The 13,387-nt window shown below is 39.1% G+C and overlaps 1 protein-coding gene across 1 annotated transcript in view; it reads right to left on the reverse strand.

The window, feature by feature from the left end:
• NDFIP2 (Nedd4 family interacting protein 2) overlaps positions 1 to 13,176 on the reverse strand; it is a 65,387-nt gene extending 52,211 nt beyond the window's left edge. Inside the window, exon 1 of the mRNA XM_004423100.3 lies at positions 12,841 to 13,176. Coding sequence (XP_004423157.1) covers positions 12,841 to 13,161 — 321 coding nt within the window. The 5' untranslated portion in view covers positions 13,162 to 13,176. The remainder of the gene's footprint in view (positions 1 to 12,840) is intronic.
• Positions 13,177 to 13,387: the final 211 nt, after the last annotated feature.

Here is a 13,387-nt window from a genome sequence, read left to right on the forward strand (position 1 = left end):
GAGGATGAGGGGCTCTAGGAAGAATGTCTTCAAAGAACAAAATAAATGAATTAATAATTATCCAATGCATTTGACCATGCAAAAAATATAACTGAAAAGCAAATTTTGAAAAATCACCAGAGGATATGCAAAGAATTAACAACAGATACATAGAAAAATAAAGAAATATTAGGCAACTCCATGAAAAATTTAAGACGTTATACAAAATATACCACTTGACTCAGTAATGAACAATATTTTCATAGTCATAAAACGTAAATACTAATTACTGATTTAACCGAAAATTAGGTGCTTTTCATACATTTAATCCTCACAATAATTCTATGAGGTAGGTATCGGCACTATCCATACTTTACAGACGAGGAAGCTATGGCACAGAGAGGTTAACTAATTAGCCCATAGTTACACTGCTTGTAAGTGAGGAGCCAGGATTTGGAATCCAGATGAGACTATAGAGATCACGATCTGGGAAGGGAAAGCAAGTCATGTAAGAAAGCAAAGTAAAATTAATAAACCAACAAGGAGCTGAATATACATATAAGTCAAAAATAGATTTAAACAAACAAAGTAGCTAAAAGAGTTAAAGATTGTTTTCTTTTGAGGAGAAAGTCTTGGAAGACAAAGAGTGGACAAGAAGACTGTTTCTCATTACTTGTATTTTGGTACTCCAACTTTTCAAACTGTATTAATACCTGTATTATTTTGATTTTAAGAAACATGTTGGACAAAGAAAACATGTCTACAAGCTGAACTCAGCCCACTGAACAAATACTGAGTTAAGGCCTCTGGATGATCAGCTGAGTTCACTCATTAGCCAGCCGACTACCAGACTCATGCTATACTATCCGTGCTCCCCATGTCTGGTATCACCACGAATGAAAGAAAGTTAACTATAATGAAAGTTCTATTTTCCAGGATCTTTGATATATTTTAACTCAGGTGATATGTTTACAAGTAATAAAATAAAATCTGTCCTCCAAGCTTTGCTGCATAACCTTGAGCAGATCCTCCCCCAATCTTCTATAAAATGAGAAGGCTAAAGAAAATGATCACTAACTACTTCCACAACATCTGGAAACAGTTTATTTTTCTTCGTTCCATAGGCAGACCAAATAACCTAACCATGGTTAGCTATCTTGCAAATGCAAGCCACCAGTCAGATGAGGAATTATGTAAAAATACCCAAAATCATCTAAACAGATTACTTGGCACTATTCTAAAAGCCAAGTACATACTCGGCACTATTCTAAAAGCCAAGTACATACCCTAATTATGAATATGAACATGGTAGAGGCTAGGCAATACATTGTTACTTTTACATAACAGAACTCTGGAAAACTGTTCACTTTATAAATAAAAGATAACATACCAGTAATCTCATGCATACACTTGAAATCATTCAGAAAAAGCATTCATTTATTTCTTCAATAAGTATTTATTATGCACCTATAATGGGCCCAGAACTATAGTACATACTATTATAAACAAGAAGATCTAAGCCCTACTTCCCATTGAGTTTACAAAATACAGACCATGGAATAAGGACTATAATAGGGGTAAGGGCACAGTGTTAAAAGAACACAGAGAACTTGGTAGTAAAGGGTTGCAAATGCAGGTGGTGGGAGGCAGAGGGTGAGGGAAGGTTTTCTGGAGATAAGAACAAAAAAACAGATTTAAATAAAGAAAAGAAATTAGTCCTGGAGGAAGGAGGAGGGAAAAAAAGAAAAGGGGAATAATATGTTCAAAAGCCAGAAGGCAAGAGAGAGCATGGTTTGAAGTGGTGGCTGGAGAGGGGTAGGGCAAGAGAATAAAAGTATTATAGTTCAAAATATGGCTCGTGTGCGGTAACAAATCAACCAGGTAAGCAGAGGCTCATGTTGTTTTCTAAAGGTTACAAACAAAAACTTAAAAGGGTCTCAAGTGTTATTTTAAGACCTTTCTCTTTTTGGGGAAATCACACAAAAAGTCATACTGATATAAATGAAAGCTCTACCCAAGTGAGAACAAATCATCTATAAAAACTGTCACTATTGCATTTCTTCAGTCCAACATCCAAAAGGCTACAAGTCCTAAGAGCCTCAAAATTAATAAAGAGGTAAAACCATCCAGTTTATTTCCTTATTCTCAAAGCCTCTGCCAAACAGCACAATTTCTTTACATAATATAATGGGTAACTCTGGAGAAATATCATAGACAAACTAAATCACACCACATTCCTCAACTTTTACAATATTAAACTGCTCATGTTCAAACAAATCTTAAAAGTAAGCAAGCCAAAATAATCTGACAGTAAATCTCAGACTACTGCAGCATTTCCCAACTTGCATTTCGCACGTCTTCAACAAGAATTTTACCCACACCTTAATTCCAGCTAAGTGATCAAACTTTTGGAAGAAACCATAACAACATGGCATGAAAACATAAAGGATGATTTACAATCACATGGTAGGTAGGCTAGCCTTAATTACAATGACTTTTTCAGTAAATTTACACTTAATAAACGTCAGCAGAATATATTCCATAGTTACTTAAACTTATGTCAGGCCTACATACACAGACTATATATAAAATTCTAAAATAATATATTATTAATACACATACAATCAGATAATGTTTTAGAATGAAGGTCTGATATTAAGGAAAGAATAAAAAAGAAAAGTCACTAAGTAATCAATATAAAACAGACGATGAAAATCAAAGCAATATCCAGGTACTAAGAAGGGCCCCTGCATATGGCTTCACGGATTACTTACTGAACAACTCTAGGGGACACCATTCATATATATACGTAGAGACAGAGAGAGAGACTAAGCAATATATGTTAAGCTGGAAGGTAAAGCAAGAACACATACACGCACACACACAAAACATCAACCTTAGAGAGGCCCAAGTCTCAGTAGCAACCAAAAAAAGCAAATATAAAAATTAGGGGCCGGCCCAGTGGCGTAGCGGTTAAGTTTGCGTGCTCCACTTCAGCGACCCAGGGCTCGCAGGTGCGGATTCCGGGCACAGACCTACACACCTCATCAAGCCATGCTGTGGCTGCGTCCCATATACAAAACAGAGGAAGATGGGCACAGATGTTAGCTCAGGGCTAATCTTCCTCAGCAAAAAGAGGAAGACTGGCAACGATCTTAGCTCAGGGCCAATCTTCCTCACCAAAAAAAAAAAAAAAAACTAGAATAAAATAACATAGGAAAGTTTTTAAGTCTAGGGAATTGGGCTTGAGCTAGCACCAGTCATTCATTCATTCTTATCAAATACTTCCTAAGTGCCTACCACACGTCAGGTACCGAAAGACACAGCAGTGAACAAAACAGACAAAAATCCCTGTCCTCATAAAGCTTACAATCTGGGCGAAGGGGGGAGGTAGGAATTAAATAAGCAAATATTTGGAATATCAGTTGGTGATAAGTACCATGGAAACAACTGAAACAGGGAATGGGGCCAGGGAGTATTGTGAAGGGGGTGTAGTGATTTTAAATAGGGTGGTCAAGAACGGCCTCGATGAGGTGGCCACTCCAACAGAATGAAGATTCTACCAGACACGAGAAACTTGTCTTTGCCATTCTCACAGGGAATTTTAACTCTATTCCACTACCCATTCATCTCCACCCTCATTCTTAGTGACAGACTAGGTGCCTGCCTGATTAACAAGTACAAGTAAGTGATGCAAAACAACTTGACTACATTCCTAAGGGTTTATTTCAAGAGTGGGTGACAACAAAAAATTAATTTGTCAGTAGCATCCTGCAAAAGGCCCAAGTTTCAGAACTGCAGGAGGTACATTCCTATATCACCTACAGCAGGGTGGGCAAATTACAGCCAGTAGGCCAAATCCAGCCTACTGTCTGTTTTTGTAAATAAGGTTTTCTTGGAACACAGCTACATTAAATTTGTTTACATATTGAGTATGGATAATTTTGCGCTATTATGGCAGATCTGAGTAGTTGTGGCAGAGACCACATAGCCTAGAAAGTCTAAAATATTTACTATCTGGCCCTTTACAGAACAAATTGGCTGGTCTAGATCATCACTACCACTGCTCCCACAGTGAGACTACTTTCACAGCTACCTTCATGAGCACATGACAAGTGTAGGTACCAGGAACCCCACTTCGGGAGGGCCCCATACTTGGGGTTTAATGCTCTATGATCACTGTCTTGAAATTCTTAATAACTTTATCTTTGAATCTGAGTTTTATAAGTGAACTCCAATGGGACAATAAACCACGCGCCAGGGGCTTGGAACCTCAGCTCCTAAGCAGTTTGCCTCCCCAGGAGGGATTCTCTATCAGTTAAACTCCCTGGCTCAGCTCAACCTCCCCGTGCTCAGCCCGAGACTAGAGGTATGGCAAGGTGGTGGCCATCTCCATTCCAGGCTGGCATCACACGATACATTCACAGGCAAACCAGCAGGGTCTCTTGCCTATCACCAATCAGGTATCGAGCAAGTCCTGGCATGTAAGTTGCGATCTCTTGTGCGTCGTCTGTGTGCTGTGGGTGGATACAGTTAAGAGTGCGGGCAGGGGACACTGGCTTCCCTGCCTCAGGCAAGGGCCCCACATTTTCATGTGGCATTGGGCCTTGCAAATGATGTAGCTGGACCTGACTGCTTTCACGAAAAAAAATTACAAAATTTGTTTTTTAAATTTTAAATTTACATAAACAGAGGTTATAAATGAGAGTTCCATTCTTCTATCAAATTCAGCATAAAATTTATTTCTATGTTTTGTCCCATTCCTCTCTGAGCCATTCCCCCTTCCTCTTGCTCTAGCCACACAGTTTTCTTCACATTTCTTAAACCAACAAACTCATTTCCACCACAAGCCATTATCACAACTGAAATACTCATCAACTAGAACATTTCAATCAAGTCTCAGCCTGAGTGTCACACCTTCAGAATGGATGGAGTTCCCTAATTATTCTGATTTCAATCAACCGAGGGGTAAAACCGACTGGCGTGGCATATGGTCTCCAAAGATAGCCACCATCAATCTCTTCCCATCATGTATGTGCATGCCTCTCCCTCATTGAGAGATGGAGTTTATTTCCTCTCCTTTTGAATCTGGGCTGGACTTATGACTGCTTTAACCAGTAGAATGCAGCAGAAATGACATCCTGGACTTCTAAGGCCAAGCCGTAAGAGGAATGGCAGCTTCCTCTTCCTTCTATGATGTGAGTAGCCAAGGGTACATGAAGAGCGCACACAGAGGAGAACTGAAATGATCCAGTCAATAGTCCCAGCTGAGCTCCCAGTCAACAGTCAGCTTCAAGTGAGTGAGCCATCTTAGATGTTCCAACTCAATCAAGCCCCAAAATGGCTGCAGCTCCAGCTAACATCACAAGGAGCAGAAGAACTGCTCTACTGATCAGAGTCAACCCACAGAATCCTGAAACATAATAAAATGCTTGTGTTTGGAGCAGTTTGTTACAAAGCAATATAAAATTAAAACACCAAGATTGAATACTAAACCCATCACAGCTGGGCCTATTATTTAACCTCTTTACGTCTTATTTTTCCTCATCTGCAAAACGAGGATCATGACATTATCTATTTCACAGAAGTGTTCTAAGGAATAAGTGTGCTCATATGTGTAAAGCACTGAGCCGAGTTCTCAGCATATTCCTGACATATTGCAAAATCATTATTGTTCTATTATTGCTATTTTACTATTGATAAAATGTATTATTTATTCCATTAACCTACTTCATTTTCTTCAAACCACCTACTACTATCTGAAATTATGCTTACTTATTTATCTGCCTCTCCTCCACCAAAGTATGAGCCATGAGACAAAAACTTAACTGTCTTGCTCACCAGCACCTAAAACAGAATTTGGCAGAGATACTTCATAAATTATTATTTAATGAATAAATGAGTTATAGGACATTTGTTTTATAGTTAATCAATAATGATATCTAAAAACTGGTCCCCTACCTTATCTTAAGCACGAATCTGACAAGAGGCACTCAAAATAAAGCATATAAACTATATATAACATGGTATTTTCATGATATAATTCCAATGTATTTACTTGTTACTATACAAATATTACACCATTACTAGATCATGTACTGCTCAAACATACCTAACTGATAGCTAATATCTGATTCAGCATCATTATGGTGTGCTAAAGTAGTTTACACATTCGTACAATTTTTTTAAAAAATGAGCTGCACTAAATGCAATCAACGACACACTTAAGTTAATATCACTACATGCAAAGAAATAGCCAGAGAAACTTTAATCTGAGGTCCGTTCAAAAACAAATTACCCTAGAGGAGGATTGGCAATAGATGTTAGCTCAGTGCCGGTCTTCCTCAGCAAAAAGAGGAGGATTAGCACGGATGTTAGCTCAGGGCTGATCTCCCTCACAAAAAAAAAAAAAATTACCCTAGGGGCCGGCCCGGTGGCGCACCAGTTAAGCGCGTAGGCTTCACTTCGGCGGCCCGGGGTTCACAGATTTAGGTCCCAGGCGCGCACTGATGCGTCGCTTGTTAAGCCATGTGGCGGAGTCCCATATAAAGTAGAGGAAGACGGGCTCGGATGCTAGCCCAGGGCCAATCTTCCTCAGTAAAAAAGAGGAGGATTGGCATCAGATGTTAGCTCAAGACTGGTGTTGCTCAGAAAAAAAACAAATTACCCTAGCAACACAAATTAACATAATACTAGCCTTCAAGCTGTGGAAACTTGGTATAAAACACATTTGAGTGTGAATTTCCTCAACTACAGTTTTTTAAAAGTTTAAAACCTATTTTAAAGGTGAAATAAATATCAGACATTCACACAACCCTGAAGCACCTCTGAGGAAAAGCACCAGTCTAGAAGGTAGAAAGACACACAAAAACATAATTCAGTATAACAAGTTCTCTAATACTGTGATTCTCAACTTTTCCTCTGCCTTGATGTAGATGACAGATGCAAGAAACTCGCCCTGCCTCCCTCTTGCAATTATAGTTTCATAGGAGTTTTTACATCTAAGAACAGGATTTTATGAGGCAAACAAACCAGAAGGGTGTGGTACAGAACTTCAGATGAGAAATAAACACATGTAAAGTCAGGGAAGTAAAAGAGAATACATTACAGCTGAAGAACTAATAATAAGTAGGTCCTGCTGGACTCCTACAGTTAGTGCATAAAAATTAAGTGGGAGGATTGCTAAAGTATGGCACTGTGCAAGTACAAGAAGGTCCATTCAAGGAACCTGAACGTTAAGAACAGAAACTTATACTTTAAAAATCCAATAAACCCACTAGAAAAGCTGAAATTAAAAAGACTGACAACACTAAAATTTTGGCAAAATGGTAGAGCAACCAAAACTTTCATACATTGTTGGTGGAAGGGTAAAATGGTGCAACTACTTTTGAAAAAAGTCTGGTGGTTTCCTATAAAATTAAACATACACCTACCCTATTACCCAGTAATTCCACCCAAGAGAAATGACAACACACGTCCACAAAAAGATCTGTACAAGAATATTCCTAACAGCTTTACCCATTAACAGCCAAAAACTGGAAACAATCCAAATGTTGATCAACAGAGCAATGGACAAATGAACTGTAGTATATTCATACAATTTATACAACGAAATACTATTTAGTAATAAAAAGGGATGAGCTACTGATATACACAATAACATGGGTCAATCTCCAAAACTTCCTGCAGAGTGAAAGAAGCTTTGCCCACTATACGCTGTATAATTCTAAAATAGGCAAAACTAATTCGAAGTGAAAAAAAAAACAGAATAACCATCACCTAGGTGGTAGGAATCGACAGGGAACGGTCATGAGGGAACTTTCTAGGGTGAGAGTAATGTTCTCTATCAGGGTTCAGTAAACTTTTTCTCTAGAAGGCAGAACAGTAAGTATTTCAGGCTTTGTGGGCTCTGCCTCAAATACTCAATTCTGCCAGTGTAAATGAACAGGCAGGGCTGTTATACAACAAAACTTTATTTACAAAAACAGGAGCTGGAACATAGTTTGCCGATCCCTGCTCTATAGTTTGAAAGTAGTTTGGGTCACACACAGGTATACAGATTTCTAAACTCATCCAATAGGCCATGTACAATTTGTACATTTCATTTTATGTCAATTTTACCCCAAAGAAAAAGAACTATAAAGAAATACTGAACTCTAGACTAATGATAAGCATGCAGTTTGCAATGAGGTACATTAATATCTGCAACTTACTTTGGGAGCATCAAAAAAGAAGATGGCTTAACAGATATAGCATAACTCGAATATATAACAAACTGTTGCTAATTGTAGACCCTACAGTCGGTATACGGTATATGGGGGTTAACCATACAATTCTTTCAACTTTTCCATATATTTGGAAGTTTTAATATTAAACGTGGGAGGATGGGGAACTCAATAAGAGGCCACTGCAGATTTCTGAGCAAAGAGATGAAAATCAAATTTATATTCTACAAATACGGCTCATGCAGTGCAAACAACAGACTGAAGGAAGGTCAGATAAAGGAAGAAAGTAGTAAGTAGGCTATTACAGTAGTCCATGCCATAGGAAGCATCAACATTTAAAAAGTAAGTACAAAATGAGTTCATGAACAAAAGAAAAGTCAGAGAAGTAAAGAGTGGAAAGCTTCTTCGTATCAGGAATAACGAAGGAATTTCAAGGAGAAAGTTCACAATGTCAATGTAACAGAAATCAAGCAAGACAAGAACTGAAAAGTATCTATCAGATTAAGCAATGGACAACCTTGATGATGTCAGAGGGGTGTGGTAAGAATGTAAACCAGATAAAGAATATTGATAAATTCAAAGGAAACAAACAAGTGAAGATCAAAGGAACTGAGCTAGGCCAAGAAAAGAAGGCAACAAACAGAGAGCAACATAAGGTAAAACACTGCAGTACTTCTTTAAAATGGAAAACAAAAGTAAATGACTGCCACTAAAAATCACGATAGATTATCTCATCCAGAACGTGTACTATTGGGTAAGGCAGTCTGTCACGGGCTTGAGTGTCCCTGCACATTCTTGCTGAGTGTGACAGTCTGCAAAACTTATCCATTTCCTGATACTGCGTGGATTCTTGTCAAAAGTCACATTGGCAACAAAGAAGGTCAAGGTTACCACAGCAGGCAGCTGCCCTCCCAGGGAGAGGTGAACTAGCTTGTTTGTCGTTTGCTGCTTGCTAAAAAAGTACTGGACCCTTGGTCCTGAGTTCCTCAGCTGTGACCCACTACTGCATCCATCTAGACCCATCACCCTCATGGGACCTGGTTGCAAGGAAAACCTACACAAATATACTGAAGTTCACGCAGTTTCCCGTCCCTTGAGTAATAACGCCATTTGTTTCTGACCGAGCCTCCTGTTTTCTGCCAGCAACCATGAAACATTAAAAGACTAACTTATCAGCTTGTAAATATGGTAAAAATCAAATCTTAACACTTTTCACAGTTCTTGACACGGACAACAAAGACTAGTTGAGATTCATATTGCTAAATAATACAAGAGACACAAAGGTGGTGACCAGCAAAAATTAAAATATATATAATATTTTATGATTTACCTTATGTTATTCATAATAATATTTATCACGTAACAGTCCCTATACCATATCTTCTACATATATTACATTGTATAATTCTTATAATAATCCTAAGGAGGTAGGTGCTAATATGAGGAAACTGAAGCTTCAAGATGTTCAGTAACTAAGCCAAGGGCTCACAAACTGTAAACAGCACAACCTAAATATAAGCCCAGATGACTTTAAAACATGTAGTTTTTTTAACCATAAATAGTCAACCTCCTTCCCAGCTGATTTATCAAGGAAAATTCTAATTCTCCAGACACAAGAGCTAAGCATCTAGATCTTTGCAGTATGAATACTTCATTATGTTCATGCAAAAATATTTTGGAAATGTCAAGATAATCTTAAAATTTTTCTTTAAAAACCTGTGGTTAAGGTTTAGGAAGAGCTAGGTTAAACAAATCCAAACCACAGTCTTTACTGCAGAATTTCTCAGGGTTTTAATACACACGTGTATGTTTTAATATGCTAATATATGTTATAAATTCTCTAAGATGATCTATTATCCACATTCTGGAATACAGTTTGGGAAACTACTGCTACAATCAACAGTGCCAATTTAACGTATACACAGAATACCTTTGAAATCTTAGTAGTCAGCTTGGTACAGGTACATAATCCTCTCAAATAGCAAACATCAAAGTTAGAATGTGGCCTAATGCTCCAAGCCAAGTTAACTTACTTCATAGTTTGGCAACATTGCTCATTTCCTACCAAACAAACTGAATTTCCCATAACACAATGAAACTACATATTATACCTGGCTTTTTCTGAAATTAGAAGGGTAACTGTCAAGGCTTTTTGTATCTCTACGTTGTTATCCACTGCTTTACTTAACAAAATTCAGACCCTTTTAACAATGGAAAGGAAGAAGAGACAAAAACAGTTTCTACATAAAACTTGTGCCTTGAGTAACGGTAGTAAGCCATTCTGATGGTCCTAGGCATTACAGCTAACTTTTTAATATGAAAAGCTAAATTTTAACACTAATAAGTGATAAATTAACATCACATACCATCACACCCCTAAGCATACTTGCCTGTTTCCTACTTAGTCATCTCTTAACATTCAACAACTGAAATTGTTCATTGCTCAAGTTTATTAATCATTCCAGAGTTTTCAAAAAAACTAAGCTAAAACTAAGCAGCCACACAACAACTGTGTTCACCGTATCAGCCAGAGCTGCAGAGTGGTCTCTAGCTAAATAGTCCACTGGAAACCCAATTCAGCTGCTTCTCTGGCATATACCTAGATATAGTTATTGATCAGGCCATTCTCAACAAAACCAAGAGTTACACTACACAGATGAAATTACTGTGTAATTATACAGTAACAGGAATTAAAATCCAAATGTAAACTGTGCTAAGATTCTCAAACCTTTGCCTCACAAGGAAAACAAATTGATGTCCTACCTACTTAGAGGGAGTAGAATCTTTAGAAGGACTGATTTTTGCCCTCTGCTCTGAAGCAATGCCTTCACCCATTCAAAGTCTATGTAGGACACATCTACAGTTTGGAAAGAAAAAAAAAAAGGCAATAAAATATGATATTGTCCACTTATTTTGAGAGGCGTTGAAAAGAAAAAATATCTTAAAACTGAAAGAGCAAATTTCAATATTTTGGTGTGAGAAACTTTAAAAAATAATAATTAAGTTATCTTAGCTAGTCATAACTACTGAAAGCAAATGTGACAATTAAGAAATTATTTTAAGGCACAGCTACATCAGGTAAAAAATGGTTTGAGTAGTAACTTGTGTATGAGAACATGGTTGATTCTGATAAGCAAAGAGAAAGAATTTAAATCAGCTAATGTCATTAAGGGAAACAAATAGGAACAGGAAGAAAAGAGATTAGAAAAAAAACAAGTCCCACTGGTAACAGGATTCAATATTTACCCACTGCATTTTATTTTTGCTAATATTTTCGAAAATAAGAATACCTTTAAAAAAAATCAAACCACCAAAAGTGTATATACACTGATAACTTGAAAAACGCCTTCCAAACTGGCAGCAATGATATTTTCCAAACTATTCTGAAAATAGTGACAAATTTTCAGAATATGGGTCATTTGGAGGTTTTAGAGGATGTAAACCAGATGAAATGGAAGGATCATGAGCTTTTATCTTAGAAAAATGCAAAATTACATACACTGGGATTTCATGTTTCAGTAGCCTTCATATTTGTCAAAATGCACTTATCAAGAGAAATTCTTAGTTCACAGCTCTCACACGTGCAAACAGATTTGAAAGGCGAAATCTGCACTAACACATCTACATCTGTAAAATTTCATATAGTACTATTAATTACACCACCAGTGCTCATATTGTTTTTCTCCTCTCCTTCAGTAAACTGGTTAAACTAAATTACCATCACAAAGTTTATAGAACACGCTACCTCGCTGCAACAAAACAGTCAACTATTGCTGAATCCACTTTTTAAATACGGTTTACAGTAGCAACCTCCAATGACACCACCAGAATTAACACTAGAGGAAAAAATATATCAGAAAAATTGATACTGAAAAAATAGAGGGACACTTTTCACTCATTTCAACACACAAAGGTTTATATGGTTAAACTGGAAAACCTTGCATTTAATGAAAAGTCATTTCTCAAACAAAATTAGCATGTTTTCTAGTAAAACTTTGTTTCCCCTCTCGCTTAAAACGTGGGGATAGAAAAAATAGTCACTTTTAATACTAACAAAACGAAAAAAGACAAAACGACAAGGTTAACGAGCTGAGGGACAAGATCAGCACCACGACTCCTCTCCATAGCTGCACAATTTTTAAACCCACATTTTTTAACCAAATCTAGGTCCCACCCTACATAGTGCTTACATCTCCTTCCCCCCACCCACTCCATTTATGACGGCGATCACGTTCCCAGCAGGTATGTGAACTCTACACCATTTCCAGAAGACAATCCACTGGAATGTCTCTTAATGTCCCTGGGTCAGGGGATAAGGAAATGATCGAGAACGTGAGAAATAAAACAGACATAAGTTTTAAGGGGGGTGGAGGAAAGTGTCTTACAGCGGGGTACAGGGTGCGGGTGAGAGGTGGGGAGCTAGGAGGAGACTTGGGTTGACAGACAAGGGTCTCGAAGGAGTCAGAGGCAGGATCCACAGAAGGGTGAAGGAAGGTCCCCCCAGAAGGGCCAAACAAAAATTCGCCAGCACGTCCCCTCCGGGAACAATCTGAGGAAAGGGACCCTCGGGCCACGGTGGGAGGCAGTCCCGGGGTCCCTGGCGGCGCTGGAGGCCGGGGCGGGCCCAGGAACTCACCACCTGGTAGCGGCCAGTCCCCGGCTGGTGATGGTCCATCCTGCCCGGCTCGGGATTCGGCTTCCGAGCGAGTGATTCCCCGCAGCGCTTAGCCCCTTCGGCCACCCCCGAAGACAACGCCGTCGCCAAAGAGCCGCTTCCGCTTCTGTTTCTACCGCCGCGGTCGCCGGGCCGGGCCGCTTCACTTCCTCTCGCTCCCGCAGAAGCCGCGGAGACCTCCGCGTCGACCGCGACTCGGCGGAGAAGCTCCGGGGCGCCGCGCGCGCTACTGAGCATGCTCGGTACGGTCGCGCATGCTCGCTGGGTCCTCCGGCGGCCCATACGCGTTGTGAGGTGGGGCTTAGACTGGGTGGGAGGAGATGGAAAAGTAAGACAAATCTGGGGGTGCTGTGTAGGTTGTCAGCCTGTCTGGCGTGGGCGGTGGCAAAAAGAGCGGAAAAAAAATATCACCGTCCTTGATTGGTCTTTTCTATTGGACGGGTTTGGCGCAGGGACAGGCGGTGCACAATAACACCGCGCAGAGACTGATGTCGAGGAGGGAGGGGAC

The sequence above is a fragment of the Ceratotherium simum genome, chromosome 10, assembly GCF_057802395.1.
Source record: "Ceratotherium simum simum isolate JZ-2026a chromosome 10, ASM5780239v1, whole genome shotgun sequence".
NCBI lineage: Eukaryota > Metazoa > Chordata > Mammalia > Perissodactyla > Rhinocerotidae > Ceratotherium > Ceratotherium simum.